We start from the raw sequence: 25967 nt of genomic DNA on the forward strand, positions 1-25967 counted from the left end.
GCCGCTGGTTGGTGGAGGCTCGCCGAGCGCGCTCCCGAGCGCCCCCGCGGCCGGAAGTGCGCCTCCCAGGGGGAGGTAGGAAAACCTCGGCGGGTTTATTAAAGGCCCAGTCGAGTTTCTCTACGGAGGGCGTGACCTTGTTACGTCAGGGGTGGGGAAAGGGTGCAAATTCCGCGCGTAGTAAAGCGCTTTAGGCTTAAGACCTTTAAAATGTATATATTAATAGTCCCTTCCTCGAATCAGTGGCCACGTGGACGTCTCCAGGAGGTTAAAAGAGAGTATACAAACTTAAACTAGTGTTAAGAGGTTCTGGCACAATGTGATTATTAGAGACAGACTCCTCGACGGTTGTCGGGTCTGAGGGAAGTAGCTAAAATCAACATGCAAAATCAAAAACCCAACGAACTGTATGTTTTGCAGTGGCTGCTGTTAAAAGTGAAGTATGTACCATTCCTTGAAGATCTTTTGATTAAAAATTTATTGATGAAGTTGCGGAGATGTGCAGCTCATCCAAAATAACTCATTCAAGAGCCACGCCTGGAGCACAGCTATTTTCCAACTGAAACCTAAAATTGTTTGGCTCTTAAATTACGTGGGAAACGCACAGAATTCCCTGCTTATTCTGTGCGGTGATCAAAGTGAGTTTCCAAGACCTTCCTTACCAACAAAATTGTGATGTGAAGCAAAGTGAGGAAGGGATAACAGCTGTCTATTTATTGTAACTTAATAGTTGATAAAGACTAACCAAGTGAACAAAAATGTGAGGAAGATAATTTTATGTAAACGCTTTAAAAGGAGAAACTGCTACGATCTAGAGAAAATGTGTGCAAGAAAGATAATTGTACTCTAACTGGTAGCTACTACCTATATTTAATTACCCCACGTCCCTACACTTCAAGGTTGTGAGAGGATAGGGCAACTACTTACTTAAACACAGAAATCTAACAAGTTAGGTAATAAACAATAGCTTTTCTGTTTGATCTTTCCATTCCTTCTTGTTTGAAATTGATAACCCATCTGTCTCAAATAGATGAAGAGTTTGCGATTTTCAAACCAGTGACACAGATTACACATAGAAGAGCTTAATTTTATTTGAAAGGTTTGGAGAACATCCTGCCCCCAAATAATAAAATTGCTGTTTAGCAAATAGTTTCATTCCTTTGTAGTCCTCTCCACAGACTTTTTTTTTTCCAAATTGTGAAATTCATCTATACAAAAGGTTGTATAAAACATATGTATTTAAAAGAATGATAGTAAAATACCCAACACTCAGTTTCAGATAGAGAATACTGCTAGTAGTACCAGAACATGACAAGGTCCCTAGTGCCTCTCCCACTGGCACCACCCTCCTTTCCCCAACTCCAGGTAATTGCTGTTTTGAATTTTGAGTCAACCATTCCTTTGTAATTTCCTCACCTGTGTATGTATTCCTAAATAACATTTTCAGTTTTGTTAACAGCTTTATTGAGGTCATTTTTTGACATAAAATATACTATATATATTTAAAGTGTTGAATTTGCTGAATTTATATGTGTATACCCATGAAACTATAACCACAATTAAGATAATGCTCATATCCATCACCCACAGAAGTTTCCTCTTGCCCTTTTGTAATGCCTCCCTCCTTCCCCAGCAATGTAACCACTGCTTTACTTTTTTGTTATAGATTAATTTGCATTTTCTAGAGTTTTAAAGTGGAATCTTACAGTATATATACTCTTTTTATGTGGCTTCTTTCAGCACAATTATTTTGAAATTCACCCATGTTACATGTTCATTACTTTTTATTACGCAGTAGTATTTGTATGGATGTATCATAATTTATTATCCATTCACCTGTTGATGGACATGTAGGTTACTTCCATTTTGGGACTATTACAGATAAAGCTGCTGAAATGTGTAAAGCTTTGTATGAACATAGGCTTTCTTTTCTCTTGGGTAAGTACCTAGGAGTGAAATGGTTGGAGCATATGGTAGGTGTATGTTTAACTTTTTAACAAACTGCCAAACTGGTTTCCAAAGTGGTTGTAACATTTTATGGTACCATCAACAATGCATGAGCATTCCAGTTCCTACACATTCTTTCCAACACTTGGTATGGTCAGACTTAAATTTTAATCTTTTTAACTATGTATCTCATTGTAGTTTTAATTTTAATTTGCATTTGCATTCCTTAATGATTAATGATGTTGAACATCTTTTAAGTGCTTATTTGCCATTTGCTTTTTTGGTAAAATGTTCAAGTCTTTTGCCCATGTAAAAAATTGGGATTATGCTTTCTTATTTTCCATTTTATATTTTTATGCATGTAATGGTATTTCAGTCATTTATTTTGAATATAGTATTTTATCATGAATCTACTCCATTGTCGATAAACATTTGAGTTTTTTCAGATTTTTGCTGTACAAATAGTGTGCTATGAACATACTTGTTCATGATTCTGTCACGTGCAAGAAAGTCTACAAGGTCTGACAATTAAGTTTGAGAACTTGTTGCAACGATGTTGCCAGCCTTTGCTGATATCAGAGGGATTATTCATTATGAATTTGTACCAATTGGACAGTTAACCAAGTTAACTATTTAGAAGTGCTGAAAAGGCTGCATGAAAAAGTTAGAAGAAAACGATCTGAACTTTTCCCCAACAATTCATGCATGGCTCTTGCACCACGACAATGCACCAGCTCACACAGCCTTGTCTTTGAGGGAGTTTTTAGCCGGTAACAAATAACTATATTGGAACACCATCCCTACTCACCTGATCTGGACCCCAATTACTTCTTTATTTATCTGAAGTTAAAGGAAATATTTAAAGGAAGACATTTTGTTGACATTCAGGACATCCAGGGTAATAAGATGACAGCTCTGATGGCCATTCCAGAAAAAGAATTCCAAAATTGCTTTGCAGGGTGGACTAGGTGCTGGCATCGGTGCATAGCTTCCCAAGGTGACTGTAGTGATATTCCTCAATGAGGTATGTAGCACTTTTTCTAGGATGAGTTCACAAACTTAATTGTCTGGTCTTCATATTTTATACAGACTGGAATTACTGAGTTGTGGAGTATGTTTATCTTCACCTGGACTAGGTAATGCCAAAGTTGTCTAATGCTTTTTACCAGTTTGAACTCCTAGTTGTGAATGAGAGTTGCCTTTTTGCCATTCTTACCAATTAACTTAGTATAGTCTGACATGAGCAATGTGAAACGGTATCTAATTGTGGCCTCAGTATGTATTTCCCCAGTGAAGTTGGACATCTTTTTATATGTTTATGGACATTACTAGAGTAGAACTTATGGCTTTTTTCTCTTCATGGTACCTTTTGTTGAACAAGTATTAAACTTAAATATGGTCTAAATTATCAATCTTTTAATTGGTTATAGATTTTATGCTTTTTTTCCCCCTCTTTTAAGGAGTAGGCCCTTTCACCACTTCAAGACCAGTTTCTTCTTCTTGGCCCAACTTAGATCTCTAGCCTTTTGTAAAAGGAATGGTAAATCTTTTGTCATGTATTCATATATTCTTGAAAGCAATTTTCTTGTGGGTAATAGGTGTTGTAAATATTATAAATATCTTCACCAGTTTATATTTTCACTTTCTATGCTATTTTAATTTTAATGTAGTCATCATTTTTTTCCTTTTCTGGTTTGCACACATTACATCTTGTTTAATTAATCTTTTCCTGTCCCGAGTTCTAGATGTTTTATATTTTTGCTTCCATATTTACATATTTCATCCATGTGGAATTGATTTATGTGTATGTGTGGTGTGAATAAACTCAAGTTCATTTTTCTTCCCCATATGGAATAACTTTCTCAACACCATATATTGAATAGTTGTCCATTCCTCATTGCTGTGCAGTACCTGCTTTGTCAAAAGTTTTCAAAAATACACGCAATTGTTTGGCAGCTAAAGATTCAGTTTGATTGGTCAATATGCTATCTTGGGCTAATATAAGTGTTTTAATTACTATAGCTTTGTAATAGGTTTTGGATATCTGTACAGCAGTCCCCCACATATTTCTTGTTTTTCAGAAGTGTGTTGACTCTACTTGGCCCTTTGCTTTCCCATATATAGTCATCTTTTATAACATGTTCTTCTCTTGGAATTTTGATTGTAACTGCATTGAAACTATAGATCAACTTGGGGAAAACTGTCATCTTTCCAATATGGAGCCCACTTCCTATTCATGATAATTATAGTTTTCTATTTAGATCTTTTTAAATGTCTTTCAATAGTTTTGTAATTCTTACCATAGTTTATGTATTTTTACTTTCATAAAAAAATTTTTTGGCTTCAATTACAGTTGACAGTCAATATTATATTAGTTTCTAGTTTATGTATCTTTTGTTTAGTTATTCCTAGACACTTCATAGTTCTTGTAAATAGTATTCCTCTCCCCTTTTTTTTTTGACATTCTCTGAGTTATTGTTGCTGCTCCTGGGCTGTCTTTAAAAAGCTCCATTAGAAATTGAAATTAGTTTTACCCCAAGTTGTAAGTAGTACCAGATATAAAGGAATTTGTCCATTTCATTCATGTCAAATTTGTTGTCATGATATTTTCTGTTTTCTGCTTCGATTTCTACTTAATTTAGGTTTACTCTGCTCTTCTTTCTCTAACTTCTTCTGGTAGAACCTATAAGGTCATTTATTTTAGCCTGCTTTTCAGATATAAACATTTAAAGCTATAAATTTCCCTGTACCACTGCTTTAGCCGCAACCCACAAATTTGGTATGTTGTATTTCATTATCTTCCAGTTTGAAATACTTTCTAATTTCCCTGGCGATATCTGTTTTGAACTTTGGGTCATATAAATGTGTTAATTTTCCAAATATCTGAAGTTTTCCTTGATATCTTTTGTTACTGATTTCTAATTTAATTATATCTTCAATTCATACTCTAATTTTAATCCTTTCAAATTGAGACTTACGATTCAGCATGAATTATGGTGCATGTGCTATGTGCACTTTTAAAAAAAGTTTTCTGCAGGTATTGGACATAGTGCTCTGTAAATTTCTGATTAAGGCGGTTGCTTTTCAGATCTTATATGTCATCACTGATTTTTGTCTAATTGTTCTATTAATTGCTAAGAAAGGGGTGTTAAAATCTTCAACTTAGAATGGTAGATTTTTCTGTTTCTCCCTTTAGTTCCACCAATTTTTGTTTATGTATTTTGAAGGTGTTATTAGGCACACACTATTTTTACATCTCTGATATATTGACTCTGTCCTTATGAAATCTCTCTCTGGTAATGCTGTTCATTTTGAAGTCATCTTCATTTGGTATTTAAATAGCCACTCCACCAGCACTCTTATGGTTACCGTTTGCATAGTGTATCTTTTTAATCTCTTGGAGATAACATATATAGGTGGGTCTTGCTTTTTCTGATATTCTCCTACTCACTTATTATATATGCTCAGAGCACCTCGTATCTGTCCTTTATAATGGTTATAATTCTTACAATTATATCATCACTTGTTTGGTATCATTCCTCTGCTATATACGCTCTGTGGTGGGGGAAATAGTATCTGTCTTGTTGACTACATCCCCAAGACCAAGTCTGGTGCCTGACACAATGTAGGATCTCAATAAATATATGTGCAATGAATGAAGAAGACCACACAGTAAATAGTGAGGCTGGGATACTGGCTAGGTCTACCTTCCTCCACTTTATTCCATCCTTGCTCAGGCTGTATGTGAAGGTAAAGTGCCTCCACCCCAAAGACAGAGTGACATTGTTTTTTCAAAATACTGTAGTACAATTTTCAATATACAGATGGGCCATCGCTAAAATGTTTAATAATAGGTTGTGTTGGTGAAGATATGGAGAAAGATACTCTTCTTGTTTTAAAGTATAACCTTTTAAGAGAGACTTCTGGCACCATCTGTGAAATTTTAAAAATGCACACACATTCAGCATTTCTACTTTTAAAAACATACACTCCAGATATAGTACTGACAATGGAAACAAAGAGGTATAGGACTATTCATTGTAATATAATGCTGAATAGCAAATGGGTGTGTGTCAACTGAGATGATGTGCAAATTTATTAAATGAAGTAAATTTATGTGTATGGATATAGATCAGCAGAACAGTCAAAAAAAGGTGCACAATATTTATAGTCCACAAATATATTAAAAAGTATATATATGTGTGTGTGTGTGTATATATAATACGTGTGTGCACATATTGTTTTAGTATTGCACAGATGTCCCTGGGAGGATACTGTTATCAATAGTAAATAGGGTGGGAAACTGAGGAAAATGGGGGGTGGAGGGCATATGGCTCAAAATTTTGGACTACTTCAACTACTTCAGATGACTGCATTTTGCATTGTATAACGTGCACCCATGTTTTTGGCCCAAACGTTTAGGGAAAAAAATCTTTCATTTTAATTTTTTAATTCAAATTTTTATTTGTTTACATTTACATACTTGTTTTTTGTATTATAAAGGAATTTTAGCATTTTAACAAAACATGTTATGGTACAAGAAATTTTATGTAACAAATAATTATAAAAACACAAGGGCAGATACAAGGTACAAAAAATTGTAATGTATTGGTAACAAATTTATGATATTTACGCATCATAGAAGGCCAAGAACTCTTCCTCATTGCAAGTTTGTTGTAAGTTCAACAAAACCAATTATCGTATTCCAGGGTATTATTTTGGATATTGTTATTGATTTCTAGTTACACTTTTAACCCATAAGCATACATAAAAGAATTAAAAACATTTATATAGATACGGAATTAGTACTACCCATGTATAATGCACATCCTTATTCTTCCCTCACAAATTTTGGCAAAAAAGTGCACATTATACATGGCAAAATATGGTATGTTGGTGTCACTGGTGTCTTGTGTGGGTGACAAGTTTCTCTACTACAGCCAACACTTGGAATTTCTGGCTTCTGTTATCTTCTGTCGGAAGATAATTTTCCTTGGGTCTTTTGCATTTTAGCATATCTTGCAAGCAGAGACACTGACTACCTTTATTCCATATACTCTTTTCAAGGATATGTGTACAATGCACAGGCTTGTAAGACAGAGGCAGTGTCTCCCTATGAGCAGGTTTGTTTATTATCCTGTATGTCTTCTACTAGGGCAAAAAGTCAGGCACACTTACTGATGGCCTATCATAAAAGAATAAGGTTTCCTAAACTCAAGGATCTTCTTCTGTAACATAATGCAGTGCTTGTGGGCATCTTTGGCACTATAAGTGGGTCACTCTGAGAGATGGCAAAGAACATTTTAGAAATAGTAAAAATATATCAAACCATTGATCAACCAAGCAGAATAAATTACAAAAACAAACAAAACACACACTCCTGGACACATCATGGTGAAACTACTGAAAATTAAAGAGGAAATATTAAAAGCAGCCAGAGAAAAAAGAAACATATTTACAGGGATAAAGATAAGAATTTCAGCAGGGTACTCATCAAAACAATGGAATGATATCTTTAAAGACATAAAAAAAGGGAGGGGCATTAGGCTGTCCCAGAGGGAGGAGTATCAAAGAGTCTGTCTGTGGACTATTTTTAAAGCACCACACACCAGAAATTATAAATTAATGTACGTATGATGGAATTGATATTTGCCTGCATTTCTCCTTCCCATGAGTGACACATTCAAGGACTACTTCATGGACTGTCTCCTCCTGCATGGCCCAGCAGAAATAACATAGACCCCAAAAGGAGAAAGAGAAGCCACAGCTTCAAAGACTTAGTGGCTGTTAAAATATGGAGGCCATCGCCAGGTACTACTATAGCACCAACTGCCTGACACTGTCACCAAACACACCTTTGTACAAAAGAAGGCAGCCATTAACCTACCACTAAGTTTTTGTTGAAACCGAACACACGACTCATGGAAGCTTTGTGACTCTGGTTTGACATCCCCATTTGGGGATGGATCAACTTGTACTTGATACATAACAAAGTGAAAAGGAGCCAACAAGCTTAGTAAGGCAAACTGAAACAGCATATTCAAGAGTGTAGTTGGCCTGACCCCAACAGCTCTTTGGTGCTATGAAAACAGGGGCAGCTAATTCCTTTGGGGGTAAACTTCCTTGGGGGTAAAATTCCTTTGCCCCTAAAACAAAGCTGCTGGCTCAGTGGGGCTCCTGACTCACAAACACTCCCCTAAACTCCTGGGCCTAGATCACTGATTGGCTAAGTTGAAACCTAATGGGGTCCAATGGGCTGCTGCCACTGTTCAGTCTCAGTGCCAGTTTACATATAATTTATGACCTCATAATAACCCTTTGAAATAGGTGGTATCAATCCACTCTTACAGATGAGGAAAGAAACTCAGAGCGCCTTGCCCAAGATCACAAAAAGTAGTTGAGGAAAACAAAACCGGAGTATCTAAGTGCCAAGTCCAGTGCTTGTTCTACTAATGGCTGGACCTACAACTTCTCCTTGGTCTCCTTGATAGTTCTTGGTATATGTGCTCAATTAACCAACATTCCCATGCCTATGATTATCACTAATTTAGATAGAAATAACCAAGCAAGTATTGTTTCATAGCAATTGGCAGACTTTAATATTTAAGAAAAATCAAGTTCATCATACACATTAAAAATACAGGAAATTTCATGCAGACATGAAGCTTCCAGTTCAACCTTTGTGGCAACTTTCAGAATGAGAATTACATATAAATACAGTACATTTTACAGTTCCCAAATTTCATAATTTTATACTGTGATTTATACAGCTTCTCTTTATTTTTTACATATTCCACCTTTGCTAACTTGATTAACATACCCTGACCTGCACCACTTCAGATTATGGAGGAAAAAAAAAACCCCCAAAACCCAGCAAGCACAATGATCTATCTCCTTCCACTTTATTAAAATGATTGAAAACATTTGTGTATAGAGCTAATTTAAGAAAAAAGTAAAAAACTTTAAGGCTTACACACTTAAGTAGGACTACACATAAGAAATACAAATTAAATCCTCCAGTGACATGGCTATTATTGATTAATACCATAATTTTCAAGTTTAGAATATATTAACTGCAAAAGCTATAAGAGAAAAAAAGCAACACAAATTTAAGTAGAACATTTAAAAAAGTATTCATAATAGGGAGAAATTAAAAACAAATAAAATAACTGATTTCAAAATTAACTAAAAGTTAAGCTATAATTTAGAAATATAAGTTTTATTAAAGAATAAAACCAGATAGAAATTTTTAGTAATAAAGCCAACCCATTCAGTGTCAATTTGTTTCTGCCTGAGAAAAAACAAGATCATGTGTTTTGATACGAGCTGTAAAGAAGTGAATACTAGTCAGTGAATAAAAAGCCTTTCTAAATTACTCAGAAACAGTATTCATTCTTCTTCTTTCAATGGATTTTTTTTAAATACCTAGGTTCCGTTTAAGTCTCTTCTTTCTTAAAAATAATAGTGATAATAATAATTTGGATCCCCTCCCCCCACTGCTGGCAATTTATTTCAAGTTCATTCATGTGGTAGATAATATGAATTCCCACTAAATGATCATCTGCCAAATGTTGAGGGACACAAAAAAGAGAAACAGTTAAAAAAAAAACTCAACAGGTTACAGGGTTCCTTCCCTAAATTGACAAATCAAATGAACTTCATGGAATCCTTTACTGCATAATGGGCATAAAGACCACAAGAGTTCCCTTACTGTATACAGGAAGGCTCCTACTAGTATGATGCCAAATCGTGTAGTGATTCCCCAATCTTACTGACCATAACGTTTTAAAGATTTACAAGTATGTTTTCTTATTAAACCATGATATTTATGCTACCAGCACATTATTGAGATTAGTCTATCTAATCCAAATTGCCACAGAGGTCATTTAATTCCATCGCAATCATCTGTAAAAATATTTAAGAGTACTTCCTTTTCTCCAAGAAAAGATTAAAACATTAAATTTGTCACCTCAATTTTCCCAGCTACTAGAAACAGAATAATAAACGTAAAAATATACAAAGGAAAGCTCCCTCCAATAAAGATCTGCTAGAGGTAGAAATTTAAAGCAGCTTATACTGTTTTAGTCCCAGGTAAACAAAATTGGTGTTAGATCTGAAATTATATTAATGGGTGCTGCTTGTAATATTGAAGACACAGACCACAGGCAGTAGTTTATCCCTGAATTTCATATTCAAAATTTCCCCAAATTAATACCTTCATGACAGTTTTCACTAGTATACAATTGTTTTAACAAAAAAAAGTTCTTGCTTTTATAATCCAGGTAATCTACACTTGATTTTAACCAAAAGGCTGAGAAGCGATAATCCAAGTAATCTAAAGACAAGACATTATTGCAAACATCTCGCTGACTCTACTCATTTATAGTCTGAAATCACACATTTATAATGGGCAGACTTTATTCTTATTTCCCCAGTTTCCTACAATACCTTCAACAGAGGCTTCTGTGCCTCACTTAGAATATTGAGATCTTCACACATTTCAGAGTGATCCATGATGAGTACGCTGTCAAAAGTGTTGAGTTTAGCGTGGTCAAAAGACTAATTTCCCGGTTACTTGAATGCATTTTTACTGGCTGGCCTGTGACCCTATTAAATTTAGCTCTTCTTAAAAATGCAAGTTTTGATGGTTCTCTAAATTCAGCTGAGCTAGAAAATAATTTGAATAACAAAAGAATAGATACATATTTAATGTACAGATTGCTTAGGTCCAAAGTGAACGAAAGTCTCAAGTCCAAATGTTGAATGACAGAAGATCCTTAGACCCTTCTATTACGTTGGTGCAAAAGTAATCGGTTTTTGCCATTATTTTTTACTTTTAAACCACAATTACTTTTGCACCAACCTAATATTAATGAAACTAACATGTGCAATGCATACAAAACCAAAAAAGGAGATTGCTATGGACTTCAATACTATTAGGCTGGCAGACTTGGAACGGACAGCTTCATGAAGACACTGGAGATATTTTCCTACTGAAAGACAATCTGGGCTTCAAGAAAAAAGTATACTTGAAGACACTTCCTCCATTTTTACTTGTGTAGTACAAATATGCATGGCATAGTTTATTTCTGAAAAAGCGACAGACATATTAAGAAAATAGATGCTATTTCTAAATTTTGTTAGGAATAAAAAGGCACCACTGATTTGAGGTTGTGTCCTGTCATTGTGATAGTTATTTTTGAGTTGTTTATTTCAAGATTTGCTCTTACTAAACTATTTTCCTGGTGATATCACTTGAGACCCTTATTGTGGTTTACGCACCACAAACAAGACACATTCATAGTAGTATTTCATCATGGAGAGATCATTCACAGTATATGTTGACAAGACAGATTCTTTTTCCACCTGCAATGCAAACGATGATGATGATAACCGTGATGATAACACTAACAAATACTTGGCACGTATAAGTGGCCGGTGCTGTTTTACACAGATTCGGGATATTAATTCATTTATCACATACAAGTACCCCCATAAGATTGGTACTATTAATAATCCCACTTTACAAAGAACAGGTTGCTCATGGTCACACCTCCAATAAATACTAGAACTGGGGTTCACACTCAGGCATTCTAACTACAGAGCTTGAACTCTAAGATACTATAATATACTGCTTCTCTTTATCTTTAAGAATTAACCTGCTGTTTATTTTTTAAGTGAATGGAATGCTTCTAAATAAACATACAACTAAAACATAATAGTCAAAGTATCATAAAACCTTATAATAATGAACATAATAAAAAAGAACTGAACAGTACAAAAGCACATGTAGTGAACAATATCCCTCTTGCACCTGCCCTCCCACCTCCATCTGCTTCCCCAGAGCCTAGTCTCCTTGGTATCTATCAGTCTACAAAGGCCAATATTATGATAATGGGCAGCTATTATTCATTGAAAGGCAATTACACCAGTGATATAGTTTTCCATTTACATATACATTATCCCAAATACCCCTAATTCTAAAAACTACTATTATTTTCACTTTATGGATGAGATAATAGAGAGATTAGGAGGTAAAGCCAGTAAATGCCGTAATATTACCATTCCTGTTTAAGTTCTTTGGAAGTTAACCTTTGGCAATACTTCATTCCATCCTTACCTCTAGCTGGAATCCATACTGCAGAACAACGTTTTTTAGATCCTCATAGCTCAATTCTATGGAAAGTTCATTTGCCAAATTTTCAAAGTGGTATAGCAGAGGACCTATGGTTTAAAGATACTGTGAATGAATTACTTGAATATAAACATATACTAGTAGCTGTGTTAAGACTCCAAATTGAATAGTAAGTCAGGTAGTGGATGAACAAACATAAAAAGGAGAAATAAAGAACATTTACATTTGCCCAGGACATGTATTCAGACCCCTAAAACCTTGGCCCAGTAACTGACATTCAAGTGCTCGGCCTACATTCACGTGAGTATGTGCTTCTGGTATACCAGCCTTGTATTATGTTCTCTACATCAGGGTCTTACACCTGTAACTCTTAGTTACTGAAAGATTAGCTGAATCAGAGAATAAGTCCTCAAATTCCAAAGGCATACTGTAATTACAATTCTGTAAGTAAATGCAAAACTATGGTTAAAAACTGGTTATCACGTGAAAACAGAGAAGGGTCCTCAAGCTAGTGGGTTTGGGGGTGGGGGCAGTTACCGTGTTTCCCTGAAAATAAGACCTAGCTGGACAATCAGCTCTAATTTGGAGCAAAATTAATATAAGACTAATTTTTGCTCCAAAAGACACATTAGAGCTGATTGTCCAGCTAGGTCTTATTTTCAGGGAAACAGGGTATATAGAAGCAAGTATTCCTGGAAGATGTGACACTAAGCTGTTTTTTTAAATGCAGCTCATATCCTGGCTCTAACCTAATGTGTCCGTATTGGCAAGTCACTAATTCTGCCCCATCTGTAACATGACTTTAATGTGAGAGAATATGCAATACACCTGGCATATAGAAGGCACTAAGTAAACGATATAGCTATTAATAACTTTTTAAAATGACATTTTCCCCTTTTCTATTCTCTCATTCCATATATCCAAAAACTATCAATTGACTCAAACCAGATTTTCCAGTCTTTTAATCTTTCACATTTTTTCCAATCCATCAGCATCATCCAGGCAACATTATCATTCCAGTTATACTTTAGGACTAATCTAGACAATCTTCTCTTTATGTTTTATTGGGTTAATTATAAATCCATGACCAACTCACCACCATCACCTCCCCACCCCCACTCCTCATACAATGTGCTAATTACAGAAGATAAACATAACAAACAGGATAAAGTTTGCTTCCAAAAGGCCCACCACTCTGTGGAACAAACTTAGGGTTACAAAATTTTTATTTGTCTCCCCTCTTTTTTATTCTACATAAGACAGTAGGAAAAAATGACTACAAGTGTGATTTACGTTAGTGCTTTTTTCAGAATATAACGTTTCCCTATCAAACTACTCTATCAAGCTTAATTCTTGTTATTTTTTTATTTTTTTAAGGCGGGCACAGCTTACAGTGGCTCATGTGGGGATCTAACCCGCAACTTTGGTGCTACAAGCACCACGCTCCAACCAACTGAGCTAACCGGCCACCCCTCTTCTTCAAATGCAGAGCTTCACAGCAGTCTTTCTAGTTCTAAAGCGTACCCTGTTCCCGCTCCATTATTTTAAAAGCCTCCAACAATACTGTTTTATTCAACCTGCATAAAACATCCCAATGATTGTTACATACTCAGGCCATATTTTGCTTCTACTCATGTTGTGTTCCACCTAGAAAGCTCCAACTCAAGCTTTAGCCATGCTCCAAACCCTTGCTGAAATCAATTTTTACTATGACCCGTCCAAGTTTCCAGCCCTAGTGCTTATTTCCTCAACACAGCATACTTTAAAACTCATTTAACGCAGTAGTGCACTTCTGATTCCTTTTCATGTAATTACCATGGTTTTTTAAATTACAAGCTACATAAGTGAAAGAATATGTCTTAACTTTCTTGAGTCCATAATGCTCAGCATAAGAATGAATGTACAGTTAAGCATACAGTCTCCTATTACAAATAGTACTTCAATATCTCTGTGCATATTTCAGATTTTTCCTTACAAAGACATTCTTTGAAGTGGAATTTCCAAGTCAAAGAGAATAAACATTTTTACTGACTCGATTCAAACTGCCAAAATATTTTCCAAAAGAGACACAAGTTTTCACTCACAATTGCAATGTTGATTACTTGCTTCAACACCTTAGCAAAAGGTGGGAATGCAATGGTACAGTCACTTTGGATAATAGGTTGGCAGTTCCTTGTCAAATTTTACATACACACCCCATACATGACCCAGCAATTCCACCACTAGGTACTTACCCAAGAGAAACAAAAACTTGTGGCCACATAAAGATATGCACACAAGTGTTTACAGGAACTTTATTCATAATTATAAACATTTGGGAACAACCCAAATGTCCGTCAACCAGTGAATGAATAAATAAAATGTAGTATATCCACACAGTGGAATATTACTCAGCATTAAAAAGAAACCAGTTGCTGGTACATGGAATAAAATGGATGAATTTCAAAAGCATTATGCTAAGTAAAGGAAGTAAAGGAACTCAGACACAAAAAGCAACTTGCTACAGAATTCTATTGATATGATATTTTGGAAAAGGAAAAACTATGGTAACAGAAAACAGAACAGTGATTGCCCTGTATTGGGAATAAGAGGAGAGAACTGAGTACAAATCGGCACAGGAAATCTTTGGGGGATGGTAGAAATGTTCCCGGTCTTGATAGAGTAATGGTTACATGATTTAGCTTTTAAAATGCATCAAACTGTACACATTAAAAAATGGTGAATTTTATTATATGTCAATTATACCTCCCAAAAGATCTGACTTGAGAAAAGACAATAAGCATTTTTATTAAACAGATTTGCTAATTTGTCAAGGGGAAAAGGATAGGCCATACATAATTTCCTCTGCATTTCCTTGAGGGAGCAGTTTTTCATACTTATTATAGTCACCCATTTTTTAAATAAATGTTTACTAAGCACCTAGCAAATGCCTGGCATTGGATATATGACGATGAATGAAACATGGACACACTCCTTAAGGAGGTTCTTTATTTTCTCCTCTCATGTCTTTTCATATTCTTTTAGTGGACCTAACAGAAGGAGGAAACATTTTTGTCTTTTTTTCCTGGACCATAAATATAATGCAAGCTCATAATAGAAAGCTGAGATAACATTAAAAAAACATAAGTATAAAATCAAACCCATCACAGATAACCACTTGAAAGCTTACTGCATCTCCTTGCAGTCTTTATTGATGCATTAGTATGAGATATTACATATATAGTTTTGCATCATACCCTTCATTGGGAACAGTTCCCTATTCATTAATTATTTCTGGAAAACTATTTTACTGTATGGCTATCCTATAATTATGTATCCATTCCATCACTGTTAGAAATACAGGTTCAGTTAAAGTTTTTGCTGAGTATGTTTATCCATTAACCAGTCTTTAGTCTTTACCCATATCTTACTATTTTCCTCTGACAGACTTCTACAAGTATAATCAATCTAACAAAAGTATGTAATAATGAATACAATTATGTAATAGCCTGGATGGTAAATATTTTAGGCTTTGTGGGTCACAGTCTCTATCACATATTCTTATTTTTGTCTCTGCCCACCCCTTCAACTCTTTTTAAAATGTAAAATATACTCTTAGCTGGTGGGCTATACAAAAAAGGCTGCAGGCCAGATTCAGCCTGCAGGCTGTAGTTTGCCAAACCCAGACCAAATGTATGAATTGTTAAGATTTTTCCATGTAGTATTAAATTGTTTTTCCTGAAGGATGCTTTACTATATTCCCACTAGCAATATATATACAATCACACCCTACCTCACTGTACCTTATCTAAACTTTAAGTAAAAAAATTTAAAACCTACTCAATGTGATAGGTGAAAAACTGGCATCTCATTTTTATATTTATTTGACCAGCAATGAAGGTGAATGATTTTTCTCCTATATGTAGGTCATTTATGTTTATTCTTTTATAATTTGTACATTTATGTTGTCTATTTCACTTCTGGGTAGTTTTTTCTTAAGGACTTTTGCTATTTTTCCCTTTCCAATGTTTTTTTAATTAAAAAAAATAGAGCTCATTGCAAAACAAACAAGCAACAACAAACTAATATTAAAATATATAAAGAAACTTTTGTTTCCTGTAAAGGCAGATTAGGTTATTCAGACCAATGCTCCTACAGAAAACAACTAAAACTGGTATATGAGATTTACTTTAAAATCTTAAAAACATCAAATACCTGGCAAGTTAAGAAATTACCAGGAACCCAGAGAATTAAGCAGAGATAAACCTACATGCCATTTTTACCCTGAGGGTATTTGACTATCCAGATGAAACTCATTTACAATTTGACCAAAAAAAATTATGTTAGTTTCAGGTGTACCAATGTGACAAATTGTTTAGGGCAAGGGGGCAAAAGAAAAAGCTCTGAGCTTGCCCAAGGTAGTGAGTCTGATAGACCACCCAATATTATGGTTGGAATCTTAAGGGCTATCTTTAAGGTCAGAGGAAGAAATAGGTAAATTTACTTCTATCTTGTAACCTGAGGGGACTGCAGGAAAAGTTGACTTAGTGCTTACTAAATAAGGAGAAAAAAAACAAAAAGAGAAGCATTCCAGAAATGTAAATCATGCTTTAACCCTAGGATAGATTTGCAGTCTAATTTTACATAACATGGGTGGTCCAATAAGCCTCAAGTCCTGATTTTAGTTTAATATTTTAATTTAATTTAATTTAGAATTTAATATTCTTTTGTTCTGATCTGACAATGTTCCAATCTTCTGGCAGATACAAATGCAAATTCCCTTGAAGAAAAACACCTTCAATCTAAGCCTCAGGATATCCCCAAAAGTGAGTTCTCAAGGGCAATGAGCAATGAACAGTTAAGGTCAACAGCCCAGGGAAACAAAGAACTATGAGCAAGAACCAGCAGAAAAAGGAGAAAGCAAAAATTGACCTACAAAAAATATTGAGATATTACAATTATCAGACATAATATATTCAGCATTTTCAAAGAAATAAAAGACTATCTTGAAAATATATGCAGGGAATAGAACAGAAAAATTTTTAATGACATAGTTGACCAAAATGAAAACAAACAGAAATAAAATATACAACCCCAATTAAACATTCAATGGTTATAAAGACGTTAGACATAGTTAAAAAGAGAATTTGTAAATGGGAAGACAGTTCAGAATAAAGTAATCTAGAATGCAGCACAGAGACAAAAAGATAGCAAGTAAAGACAAGTGATTAAGATACATGGAAGCTGGGGCCGGCCCTGTGGCTCAGGTGGTTGGAGTGCCCCAGTTAGATTCCCAGATGTAAGCTGTGCCCTCTATAGCTAAGATTGTGAACAATGGCACTCCCTGGAGCTGGGTTTGCCGTGAGCGGCCGCGGGCTGCTGTGGGCTACCAGGTGCGGCCAGCAGCCAGTGAGAACTGCCATGAACAGCTAGCTGACTGACAACCAGTGACAGACTGCCTCAGTGCATGCGGGGGGGGGGGGGGGGTAAGGTTCATAATACCCCAGCATGGGCCAGGGAGCTGTGTCCTACACAACTAGACTGAGAAACAATGGCTTGAACCAGAGTATGGGGGAGGGGGGGGAGGGAGAAGGGGAGGTGGAAGAAGGGGAAAAAAAGAAAAGAAGACCCAAAGTTTGAGATAATATTGATTATATATATATATATTTTTTTTCCTCAGCGGCAGCTCAGCTCAAGGTGCTGTGTTCAATTTTAGTTGCAGGGGGCACAGCCCACCATCCCTTGCGGGAGTCGAGGAATCAAACTGGCAACCTTGTGGTTGAGATCCCATGCTCCAACCAACTCAGCCATCTGGGAGGCAGCTCAGTTCAAGGTGCCGTGTTCAATCTTAGTTGCAGGGGGCGGAGCCCGCCATCCCTTGCGGGACTCAAGGAATTGAACTGGCAATCTTGTGGTTGAGAGCCCACTGGCCCATGTGGGAATCGAACCGGCAGCTTTAGGAGTTAGGAGCATGGAGCTCTAACCGCCTGAGCCACCAGGCCGGCCCCATATTGATTATATTTTACAGCTAGCTGATCTCATCTATCCTATGGAGTTCTAACACGAAGTTTGGAAAATGGAAAATGCCTACTACTACCTGTAGGCTTAGTCCTACTGGTAAAATCTATGGTCAAGTCAAATCATTAAAAAAAGCACTGGAGACAGAACCCACCAACAAAACAAAACCAATCCTAAAGACTAAGGACTCCAGCAATGTATATCTGACTTCTATGTAGTGTATTAACTCTCATGTCTTTCTTCACATGGATTATATATCTCACTAAAAAAGGCAACTATATTTATCTTGATATTATCATTATTCTCCCTTTATTTTAAAGAAAGGGGATAAAACTGTCAATTTCCCCGAGAGTCTGGAGAGACCACATCACATTCATCATTGGATTTCCAGAAGTAAAAAGTGTTTTGCATATATGAAATTATATTTCTATTCTTTCTTAAACTCAAGGTAGTCACAAAGTTATCATATCTACTCTTTTCCCAGTTAATATATGTATTGGGAGGAGTTTCCATGGGAAAGGTAAGAACTTTCCCTCAAATATTTCACTATAGAAAGAAAAAAGAACACTCTTTTCTTAACAGGACTGCTGTCTCCCTAAAGTAAGGGGTGGGGAAGATGAGGTAATGACTACAACCAGATTAATAATTAGTACTCTTTGAAATTATGACTTCTGTGAGACTGACCTAGTATGAATATACAACTTTTGGGGCTTCCACTGCTTTTGGAAGAACTAATACTAGAGGTACTGCAACATTAATTAGGATGCAGTCTAAAGAAAACTGCAGAGATTTTAAAACATGTACAATATAATTATAACTTTCGTGAACATTTGGTACTGTGAAGTTATTAAATGTAGGATAGCTGTAAGTCCTGAGATTAATGTGTAAAATCCTAATAAATACTGAAGAACTTACCTAGATTTATCCAAATTCCACCTGGCTTGAGTATTTTCCATATTGTGTCAATATAATCAATTACATTGTGAGCTGTGTCTATGAAGAAACAGGTAGCAATACAGTCCCAGGTATCTATTCAAGGAAAATCAAATTACTACATTTGTAATGTCATTTTGACTTTTAATTACTTCCACAAATGTACCAGTTATCTTGTACACATTAATATTTCATTTAACTGCAATGATATAGAAGCTAAACTCTTCCAATCATCAACTATAATCAAGGTAACCAAATAATCATTTATGAGATGCTTTGCAATTCATAAGTTTTTATTAATAATTTGATAATCAATTTGGAAACCATTTTTGATAACCTTCATCACTATATATCTTTACCAAATGATATTTATAAGTTTTGTTTATAATCTATTCAACTTCTAACCTTCAATTAAAATCAGTGAAGATGAAATAATAGTCATTTGAATTTTAAATTGTGATTTCAACCACTGTTAACTACCAATTCTGAAAGATTTCAGAAAGATTGCATGGATTTGTTGACATCTGAAAACGAGTGGCATCAAAATACTTAGAATATCCATCCATCAGTTCTTCAGAGACTCCCTAGTGAAAATCGGGGGTGGGGAGGTGGGGACAATCAGAGCAGTGGGTAGAAACCCAGCAGAGAACACTTTGGCTCTTGGAGGCTCTGGGCTGGCACATGGATAGACTGAACTGAAGGTGGGTGTCTGTACAAATGCTGGTACAATAAAAGCACTTCATCCAACCATGGGTTAACCTTCACCCATCTCTCTCAAAACTTGCTCCTAAAGAAAGCTACTTTTCCTTGCCAAAGTGATGTTTTCCATTATTTCACTTCTATTTTGAGACTTCAAGCCGTAACTTATCCCCAACACCTAACATCTTCCATCTCTCTCTACCTTCACAGTACAAGTTTTCCCAATGTCAGGGTTCAGGGAAAAACAAACAAAACCTTTACTCTTTTGTGACTTTCCTGCTTCAGTCCCTGCCAGACTTCCTGTAAAACTCTGCCTCCCCAAACCCTCTCCAACCTGATCTCCCGCCACTGTGCCCACAGCTCACCTACCCCCTCAGCCAAACAGCCAGACGAACTCTCTTGTTCTCTATTGAGCAGAGCAAGCGCACTCCCAAACCCCTCATCCTCCTTTCCCTTGCCATTCCTTGTCAGCAAAAAGTTCCCCCCAATATATGAATGGCTTGCCTCTTCACTGGTCTGAGGTTCTTTGCTCCACACGTTTTTCTTTTTCAGTGTTACTCTTAGGAAGGCCTTCCCTGATAACTCTGTATGCAACAGCAGCCCCTCCTCAGAGCCTCATTATCTCGTCTTGAGTTTTCTTCCTCACAATAATTTCTGATTGCCTCTCCCTATGAGAATATATAAGGTTCCCCGTGTACAGGGACTTTGATTTGCTCACTGCTCTTTCCAATGCCTAGAATATATCTGCCACTTAGCATGTGCTCAACAAATATTTGTTAAGTGAATGATACGCTGACACCATCACCATCTCCTGTTTTCTAATACCTACCTCGAGTTTCTTCACTAGTTTGCCTGGCTGAAGTCCATACTTCATAGCCTGATTATAAAGGTCCTCCACAATCTGGAATCACCTACTTCTCTAGCCATAGCTCCCATTAAATCTCCAAACCAACCTCCCTTTCCCTTCCAGTCAGGCAGTCTACCATCCCCAATTACCTTCTTCATTCGAATCTGTACCTCTACCTGCCTGAAATGCCATTCCTCCTTACCCTTCAAGTCATGGCCTCTTCACAAAGAACTCTCTTCTCACATTAACCTACTTCCATCTTTATTGCACTCATTACTTTTAAGCTTTGTTTATATGTTGTCTTACATTAATAGACCCAACAGATTCTAAATTGCTTAATTGCGGGATCTTATATTTCTATGTATTTCCCATCATTGCCTTACATATAACCTTGAAAATATTCTAAATTGTCATTGAAGTATATGCCTCATATTCTATCATCAAAATGAATGACCAAAACTTTGGCTTAGTATAAAATTAGCTCATTAAATTTAGAATAAAGGACAAGAGCTTTAAAATGCTTGCTTTGGACTTACTGCATTCTGAGTATATCTCCTGAAAATCTCCTGCTGTCATAGAAAAGTTAGAACCAGGAGGAAGACTGTGGGGGTCAACATCAGGGAAAAAGATGGGTCGAATCTGATCAGCTGACCTCCGGTTATTGCTAAACTGATGGATCCAGGGATACAGCTTATATTTATTAATTTCAGAACATCTGCAAAATATGAGCATAAAATTCAGTGTTAACTAAATATTTTACCAAGAAAAATCTACTTTAAACACTAAAATATAATGTTTGATTGAAGGTTTACTTATATAATTCATTAATACTTAAAAAATGTTACCACTCCACCCCACCCAGTTATCTGAAAATGCACATATACATGCGGATGAGTAACCAATCATGAATTGAAAAACAGAAAAAAATTAAATTCAGAGATATGTTATCATTCAAAGTTTTAAAAATGTATTTCCAAACTTCAAACTCAAGTAAAGAACAGTTAGAGTATTTTTTTCAAAAATGGTATATGGATGTTGTTTGCTACCTATTTTATTTATTTTGTACAACCTTTTCCTTTTTACCTTATCATCCCCTAACTGATACTGCCACCAAGACAACATATTATTTAAAGAGGCAGCTATTATTTTTTCTCTAACACTCCTCTTCTGGCTTACTAAAAGAGGCCACGTAAGTTCTGAGAGATCTTTCCAACTCAGTCATGTGAGCTTATTTGGCCATTTTATAAGAAGTTGATTAAGGGAAAAAAAGTTATAATTGCTACACTGCACTCTTATTCCACTGGAGAAACAAAGAGTGAAGAAGTTTAAGGAACAATGAGAAAATACTCCTTCCTGGATCATATTTAGTCCTGAAATTCTGCACAGAAATCGTTTCACGTTCATGGAATACCAAATCACTTTCTAAAGTCACTTAACCATCCTGTTCAAAATTCTGTTAACTAGGCAACTGATTAAAATAACTGTATAAGCGATTTGATTTTAATAGAAGAAAAATCTACTATACACATCATAATTAAACACTATATACTTATCTTCAAATTCAGAATTGTTCAGAAATAGGTAAATCAATCTGATTCTGAGAAATTACTATTTCTAGCAAAAAGTAAATTAAATACCTGTTGAGTACAAAGTTGGAAGAAAAGAGCATAAAAAAACTCCATTCATTTCCTTGACAAGCATAACCTAGCATAGCTATTTCCCAGGCCAGTCTTCCTAGTCCAGCACCAGGTACCAGAATATTTACTTTAGAAGGATCCCTGAAATGAAATAAGGCAATTATGTCCAACCCCTTAAAGAAAAAAAAAAAAAAGACAAAATCCACATTAACAACTAGAAACTTAGATATTTAATAATAAGCTCACTCAAGGATCTGACTACTTAAAATTGAGACATACTTCTAAATATTAATGAAAAATAAAGGTATAAGGAATTATCATGTTTTCAGATATCGGATGAGGGTTTTACTCACAAAATATTATTTTTCAGAAAAAATGTCTTCACCTTATACCTGAAGACTTATGAAGACACACATAGTTCTAGTAGCTGTCACCTGAACTACTGTCTTAGGAAGACAAATTATCCCAAAGGGATCCCAACATATACAAAGAGATTGAACAGAATTATTTTATCATGAGACAGTAAAACAAAATATAACTTTATTTCTAAATTCTGTACCTAATACAATGGTTTAAATAATTAAATAGATTAAATATATACAAATTTTAATGCGTCAGGTATATCTTTAACCAACTGAGCTAACCGGCCACCCCAATGTACATCTTTAAAATCTTGTATTTCATTTGGCAAAAGAACTGGAGGCGGGATATTCTAGTGAGGAAAGTGAGAAACTGCCTTCTAATTGAGCATATACGGTACAACGACAAATATATCACACCAAACCAGAGGAATACAACCAAACTGTTCTCCACTCATTAGCATCATTCTACCACAACTTTTCTTTGCTATAAAACCCACCATTCCACTTTCAAACTGCTAAAAATTAGCCTTAGCAAAGCAAGGACCTTTCTCTGGGCTTCTGGCAAATCAATATAACCCTAAAGAAACTAAAACAGTTTTCTTACAGAAAACCAAAGAAAAATGTGTGTAATCCACTGTCATGTCAATTAAAAAGGAATTTCATTATTGTCTGTATGCCCCCAATTTAGCTCATTAACCAAATCCAATTTCCAAATCTACTCCTATGTACAATTCTTTTCTGTCTTTAAACTACAGGGTCTTTAAGTTTGGTGTGCTTCAAACAGCAATAGGGCTGTTTACTAGTAGCCTCTATGATAACCTTTGCACTTCCCACTTTGAAATGAAAAAGAAACAGAACTATGGAGCTTTTGAAAATTCTGTCTACAAATAGAGTAACATGGGAATTTTCCCAGGGTCATTCAGTCTCAAAGATCTATATATGGAACATGTATTTGTATAAAAACCTTAACAAAGTTTATTTAGTTTGTATCACTGTTCAATTTTACATATACAGTAAGGTATAAACTGAAATTTGTTAAAAAATGATTTGATAAATAGGCTTATTATAATTAGTAAGACATACTTTAATGCTTGATATGAGCAAACTAATGCCAAGGTGCCATGTAATAGTTTTCACTAAAATAAAATGCCTTCTTCTTATTCTAGACTATACATGTGAGTGTGCATGTTTGTGTGCGTGTGTGAACACTAATTTTTAGTGAAGAGAATGGGTACATCTTCTCACTTTGCTCAGGCTACCTGTATCAGTCATCTAAGAAAAACATACAAAATTTTAATGTTAGAATTTGAAAAACTCCTAGCTGTAGAACTCTGGGCTACTTATATAAAGAACCTGCCACTATGGCACCCACCCAGGACTCTTATTTTCCACTCCCAGCAGACCCATCCAAACTCTTAACTCTCCAGAATTACCTTTTTCAGTTCCCATTTTGCCCAATCAAAACATGCATTTCTCCCAAGTGGCTATTTTCAGCTTAGAATTTTTTTAAAAATTGAAGGAATGCAACAGAAAAAGGATTTGCAAATAAATTCAGAGTACTTAAATCTTCATAAAAATAGTCACTAACAATCAATTTCTGAATGGCTGATCATGAGTGAAAAATTGCCATGCAGGACCATCTAAATGAATCTCAATGGCATGGAGTGAAAAAGCCCATTTCAAAAGGTGACAGTCTATATGATTCCATTTATGACATTCTCAAGAACACAAAACTCTAGTGTGATAGATTAGCAGTTACCACAAGTTAAGTAAGGGTGGGGAATGTGTCAATACAATGGGAAACATGAGGGTTTTTTGAGGGGTGATGAAACTGTTCTGTTTCCTGTTGGTGGTGGTTATGAAAATCTACGCATGTTACATCTCATTGAACTATACACCAAAAAGGTAAATTTTACTGTTAATTAAAACAAAAAATACCATGGAGAAATTAGAAATCATGTTAACTTTAAGGGAAAGTTTTGTTAATAATGGTACCAACAATGATTTTAACTTAAGGAAAGTTAACTTTATTACTGCTACATTATTAAATTCTCCCCTACTAATCAGGCTCATAGGACTCTCTACCCCCACCTTGTGGCAAAAAGTTTCTGTATAAAACTGCTACTAAACAGCTGTCATCAAGCCCGGGAACACAGAGCATATCAAGGCCCTATCGTAAGGCCCTTGGGTTAGTAGAGAGCTACCTGTTATTTGTATTATGACAAAAAGGATCTCAGTGGGCATATAAAGGAAGACATTAAAACAAACTCTCCAGAATTGAAAAAATGATCAAGAATTAAGCAATGATCATGCAAGATGAAGAGAACTTTTCCCTAAATCTTTGTTCTTAGCTAGTTTTATTTCTCATTTGGGTCTTTACATAAGGCATATTAACAGCATAATGGAAAGTCCCTCTAATTATAATATATATATGAAACTAAGTTACTCTAAAAAGCAGTTTCGGCTATGGATCCTTACAAAGTCCAGGACATTTCTATGAAGGTATTTCTGTGGAGAATAAGATAAATATAAATCTAACTACAGACCTTTAGGGTGACTTGACTTTAAACCCAGCAAAAACTTAGAAAACCAGGAATAGAGGCATATAATTAATACATGGTTCAAAAATCAGATACTGCCTGCTTGAGATTCTTAGCAAAAGTAAGTAAACAAACAAGTTTACCTAGTTATTAAGGTCCAACTATGGAGAAGCAGTATACTATAAATGCAACACCCCTGGATAATAGTGGAAAGAGTTTATTTCATACAAGCAAGAATGGAGAAGAAAGGATACATTTGTAAGGACAGAACAGAGCGCCACTGTGCCATAAGAAGCCATGGATCACGTTTGCACCATCCTTTGTGCTCCACTTATTTCACCAGCAGTAAACGTTCTTTCGAGAGGCTTCCTTTTTGGACACAATGATTTTGACATTGCAGTTACAAATCAGCCAATTCCAAAACAAAATACTTCCTCTTGTTGGGTCAACATGATGACACTTAGCTGACCCCTGGTGGTAAAAGTATGCACTACCTTCAAGCATCAAAAGGATTCATTCAGTTCTAATTGAATTACTGTCCAATACAGTTAAAAGCCACTAAACTACTTGTGGCTGGCTACTGAACACTTAAAACGTGACCAGCTCTAATTGAGATGTGCTGCAAGTATAAAATGATACCAGAATCCAAGACAGTATAAATAAAGGAACATAAAGTATCTCATCAATAATCTTTTATACTTGTAAGTTGAAATATTTTAGATCTACTGGGTTAATAAAGTATATTATTAACTTCACTTGTTTCTGTTTACTTTTATGCAGATACTAGAAAATTTAAAATAACATATGTCACTTGCATTATATTTCTATCGACCAGAGCTGGTCTATACAGAGAAATTGTAAAAATACAAC

General features: G+C 35.5%; 1 protein-coding gene across 1 annotated transcript in view; it reads right to left on the bottom strand.

The window, feature by feature from the left end:
- Positions 1–8519: 8519 nt before the first annotated feature.
- CARNMT1 (carnosine N-methyltransferase 1) overlaps positions 8520–25967 on the bottom strand; it is a 40963-nt gene continuing 23515 nt past the window's right edge. Inside the window, exons 4-8 of the mRNA XM_019736700.2 lie at positions 22196–22336; positions 21095–21273; positions 18995–19108; positions 12068–12171; positions 8520–11313 (exon numbers count right to left, since the gene is read on the bottom strand). Coding sequence (XP_019592259.2) covers positions 11212–11313; positions 12068–12171; positions 18995–19108; positions 21095–21273; positions 22196–22336 — 640 coding nt within the window. The 3' untranslated portion in view covers positions 8520–11211. The remainder of the gene's footprint in view (positions 11314–12067; positions 12172–18994; positions 19109–21094; positions 21274–22195; positions 22337–25967) is intronic.

The sequence above is a fragment of the Rhinolophus sinicus genome, linkage group LG04, assembly GCF_036562045.2.
Source record: "Rhinolophus sinicus isolate RSC01 linkage group LG04, ASM3656204v1, whole genome shotgun sequence".
NCBI classification, from domain to species: domain Eukaryota; kingdom Metazoa; phylum Chordata; class Mammalia; order Chiroptera; family Rhinolophidae; genus Rhinolophus; species Rhinolophus sinicus.